Raw genomic sequence first — 4792 nt, 5'->3', positions numbered from 1 at the left:
ACTAGAACTGAACTAGAACTGAACTAGAACTGAACTAGAACTGAACTAGAACTGAACTAGAACTGAACTAGAACTGAACTAGAACTGAACTAGTACTGAACTTGAACTAGAACTGAACTAGAACTTAACTAGAACTGAACTAGAACTGAACTAGAACTGATCTAGAACTGAACTAGAATTGAACTAAAACTGAACTAGAACTGAACTAGAACTGAACTAGAACTGAACTAGAACTGAACTAGAACTGAACTAGAATTGAACTAGAACTGAACTAGAATTGAACTAGAACTGAACTAGAACTGAAATAAGGGAGAAAGCTCGATTTTCAAATGCTAAATTGTACTCCACAAAACCTACACCATTTAAAACAAATTTGATTTCTTTAAAAACTCCAGCACCAACGAAGAACCTCCAAGGTCGTTGCATTTAGTTTAACCCAAAAATCAACACAAGTTGATTTAAATAAAAACGCAAAAATTAACAATACTCTGCACTCTTTGTTGTTACAAAAAAAATAAAATTTTGACCTAAATCTTTTAAACAATTTTTATTATTGTACTAACATTACTTATTTGTTTATTTTTTTGCTATTTCTCAAAAAAAAAAATAATAATAACGATTTTCGTGCTTCAAACGTCTTTAATAAAAACTTAAAGACATTTGTCATTTGTTAATTTTTCTTTGTTTCTGGCAAATTCTTTCAAAGAAACTTTGTAATTTGAAGAAAACAAAAACCTTCAAATACTTGGTTGTTTTAAGTAGAAATTAAAGTTATAAATTAAAGTTGAATTTACTTTTTATTATGTTTAATTCGTTTTAATTTACAACAAAATAATAGCAAAATTATTTGGACATTTGTTTCTAAGTTTTTCGTTTAAAATGTTTTTTTTTTTTTTTGGTCAAAAGGTCACCTTTAATCTAAGTTATTATTGGCAAATTATAGCATGAGAAAATAAATTAACAAGCTGTGTTGTTTTTTTTTTTTTACTAAGACGACGGGTAAAATAATTGGCACCTAATTTAAGGCATTTAATTTGGTCACTAAAGATCTTTATTAGAGCTTAATTAACGCTTAATGCTGTGTCTCAAAGGTGTTCAATGTTAAGGGGTTTAAGTTTTCATACATAAGCACTAAAGACAAAATATATTTCAGTTCTAGTTCAGTTCTAGTTCTACTTTAGTTCTAGTTCAGTTCTAGTTCAGTTCTAGTTCAGTTCTAGTTCAGTTCTAGTTCAGCTCTAGTTCAGTTCTAGTTCAGTTCTAGTTCAGTTCTAGTTTAGTTCTAGTTCAGTCCTAGTTCAGTTCTAGTTCAGTTCTAGTTCAGTTCTAGTTCAGTTCTAGTTCAGTTCTAGTTCAGTTCTAGTTCAGTTCTAGTTCAGTTCTAGTTCAGTTCTAGTTCAGTTCTAGTTCAGTTCTAGTTCAGTTCTAGTTCATTTCTAGTTCAGTTCTAGTTCAGTTCTAGTTCAGTTCTAGTTCAGTTCTAGTTCAGTTCTAGTTCAGTTCTAGTTCAGTTCTAGTTCAGTTCTAGTTCAGTTCTAGTTCAGTTCTAGTTCAGTGCTAGTTCAGTTCTAGTTCAGTTCTAGTTCAGTTCTAGTTCAGTTCTAGTTCAGTTCTAGTTCAGTTCTAGTTCAGTTCTAGTTCAGTTCTAGTTCAGTTCTAGTTCAGTTCTAGTTCAGTTCTAGTTCAGTTCTAGTTCAGTTCTAGTTCAGTTCTAGTTCAGTTCTAGTTCAGTCCTAGTTCAGTTATAGTTCCGTTCTAGTTCAGTTCTAGTTCAGTTCTAGTTCAGTTCTAGTTCAGTTCTAGTTCAGTTCTAGTTCAGTTCTAGTTCAGTTCTAGTTCAGTTCTAGTTCAGTTCTAGTTCAGTTCTAGTTCATTCTAGTTCAGTTCTAGTTCAGTTCTAGTTCAGTTCTAGTTCAGTTCTAGTTCAGTTTCTAGTTCAGTTCTAGTTCAGTTCTAGTTCAGTTCTAGTTCAGTTCTAGTTCAGTTCTAGTTCAGTTCTAGTTCAGTTCTAGTTCATTCTAGTTCAGTTCTAGTTCAGTTCTAGTTCAGTTCTAGTTTCAGTTCTAGTTCAGTTCTAGTTCAGTTCTAGTTCAGTTCTAGTTCAGTTCTAGTTCAGTTCTAGTTCAGTTCTAGTTCAGTATCTAGTTCAGTTCTAGTTCAGTTTCTAGTTCAGTTCTAGTTCAGTTTCTAGTTCAGTTCTAGTTCAGTTCTAGTTCAGTTCTAGTTCAGTTCTAGTTCAGTTCTAGTTCAGTTCTAGTTCAGTTCTAGTTCAGTTCTAGTTCAGTTCTAGTTCAGTTCTAGTTCAGTTCTAGTTCAGTTCTAGTTCAGTTCTATTTCAGTTCTAGTTCAGTTCTAGTTCAGTTCTAGTTCAGTTCTAGTTCAGTTCTAGTTCAGTTCTAGTTCAGTTCTAGTTCAGTTCTAGGTCAGTTCTAGTTCAGTTCTAGTTCAGTTCTAGTTCAGTTCTAGTTCAGTTCTAGTTCAGTTCTAGTTCAGTTCTAGTTCAGTTCTAGTTCAGTTCTAGTTCAGTTCTAGTTCAGTTCTAGTTCAGTTCTAGTTCAGTTCTAGTTCAGTTCTAGTTCAGTTCTAGTTCAGTTCTAGTTCAGTTCTAGTTTCAGTTCTAGTTCAGTTCTAGTTCAGTTCTAGTTCAGTTCTAGTTCAGTTCTAGTTCAGTTCTAGTTCAGTTCTAGTTCAGTTCTAGTTCAGTTCTAGTTCAGTTCTAGTTCAGTTCTAGTTCCGTTCTAGTTCAGTTCTAGTTCAGTTCTAGTTCAGTTCTAGTTCAGTTCTAGTTCAGTTCTAGTTCTGTTCTAGTTCAGTTTTACTTCATTTCTAGTTTTTACAAATCTCTTAAATGTAAAACCTTTGGAACACTGATCGTGTGATATTTTTTCGCTTCTTACACTTACTTTCTTTGGGTCTGTGCTCTGATCTTCTTTTCTCTTTTTATTTCCAAACTATTTGACGTATTTTGAAGGTCGTTCAACTTTTCTCACTCTCTCGCTCTCTCTTTCTCCTTAGACTTTCTTTTGATGATCGCTATATTTTATTTATTTCTTTAATTTACCAGCCATTTGACATATTTTTGAAGGTTATTAAACTCTTTAACCAGTGACCGTATTAAATATTTGTTTGTAATGACGAAACAAAAGATGTTGGGGCGTTGCTGTTATCTATGTTTATTTTTAAAATTTAGTTTGTGTTGTATTTTTTTCGGTTATTATTTGATTTTATTACTTGGGGTCAAGTTCAGACATTTCGAGACTTAAATTTACAACATAACTTTTGTGTGGTTTATGGTCATAATTTTTATTACAATTGTAAACAAGATGAACATTAAAATTTTGGCTAAAAATAAGTAAAAAAATTTTATTAAAATTCAAAAAAAAAAAATATTAATAATAATAGCAACAACATTGTATGGTTTGATGAATTGTTGAGAGCTTTTAATGTCAAGAGTTGTTAAAGGTTATAAGAGTGAGGTCATGAAATTGTGTTAGAAGACTTGAAAAAGAAGTTGGGGACAGATAGACAATTAACAGAAAAAAGATGTTTTTGCTGTTTTTCGTGGTCATGGTAAAAAGTTACAGAATTTTTATTTCTAAAGAATAGATTAAAGTCATTTAAAATTTCAAGTTCAAATTTTGAATGAAAACTTAATTAATTATATTTTCTTTTTCTTCTTTTAGGTAAGTGTAATGTTCCCCTTGAACACAGTAAGTTTGACGTTATTTTCTTAAAATTAAAATATTTCTCCTAAAGAAATGTTCTCTCTAAAATTCACTATTTCAAGGTTATTTTACCGCTTAATACAAATGGAAAAATTCTTCTCTTTATATTAATTATAATTAATCACCCATATCTAAATATCTCTCTCCCATGGCCATTTAGGGTTTAATCTAAAAATTATGCAAACAAAAGTAGCTACTGTCCATAAAAAGCTGCAAACAAATTAAATATTCCGCTTAAACTTCCCACTCAACCATATCAAAGCATTAGCTCTGGTCCTAATATGGTTTTTGTGTAAAAAAATGCATGTAGTCTCTAGTATTTAATTAAAGTAAAACAAAAAAATTACAAATCTTGGGCAAACAAAATAAAAAAACAAACTTTGTGACACAAATATATGTTTTTAAATTAGAAAAAATAAATAGTTAAAATTCAAAACAAATACTTTAACATATTAAGTAAGTTTGGCTCCTAAGTCTTTTGTTTTTTAATGATATTTTTAAATAAACCCTGAGAAAAAATGTTGTTAGTTTTCCTGTTGCTGCAAAGAAAATTTCTGAACACACAAGTTCATGGCAGTTATTAATGTTTAATTAAATTAATTAAGACAAATATTAATAAGTGAGTGCATGAAGTTGAAGATGTTTTTCTTTTGCTTTTAATTGAAAATATTTTAATAAATAGTTTTAAGAAAATATTTGTAAATTTCCTGTTAAGTTGATTTCGCATATGTTTGCTTGAACATTTAAATTATAAGAAAATGATTGGCAAAAAAAATTTCTAAAGAGGAAATCTTTTAAATTTTTTCGTTTCCTAATTTCAAAATTCGACAGGACCCATACTGCTGAAAAAAATCTTTTAATTAATTCTAGCCATCAGCTACAGAATCAAGAAGTTGTCAAGGCTACATAACTCAAAATTCATACCGAAACTTTTAAAAGTTGGACACGTTAAAATTCTCGTTCAGTTCTAGCTCAGTTCTAGTTCAGTTCTAGTTCAGTTCTAGTTCAGTTCTAGTTCAGTTCTAGTTCAGTTCTAGTTCAGTTCTAGTTCAGTTTTAGTTCAGTTC

General features: G+C 30.4%; 1 protein-coding gene across 1 annotated transcript in view; it reads left to right on the top strand.

Moving 5' to 3' along the window:
• The window catches only part of LOC111682928, an 18757-nt gene that overhangs the window by 11173 nt on the left and 2792 nt on the right, over positions 1 to 4792 (top strand). Inside the window, exon 4 of the mRNA XM_023444926.2 lies at positions 3684 to 3710. Within this exon, the coding sequence (XP_023300694.2) occupies positions 3684 to 3710 (27 nt within the window). The remainder of the gene's footprint in view (positions 1 to 3683; positions 3711 to 4792) is intronic.

Source organism: Lucilia cuprina, chromosome 2, assembly GCF_022045245.1.
Source record: "Lucilia cuprina isolate Lc7/37 chromosome 2, ASM2204524v1, whole genome shotgun sequence".
NCBI lineage: Eukaryota > Metazoa > Arthropoda > Insecta > Diptera > Calliphoridae > Lucilia > Lucilia cuprina.
Note: the sequence above shows the minus strand (reverse complement) of the source record. Positions and strands in the feature narration are given on the sequence as shown.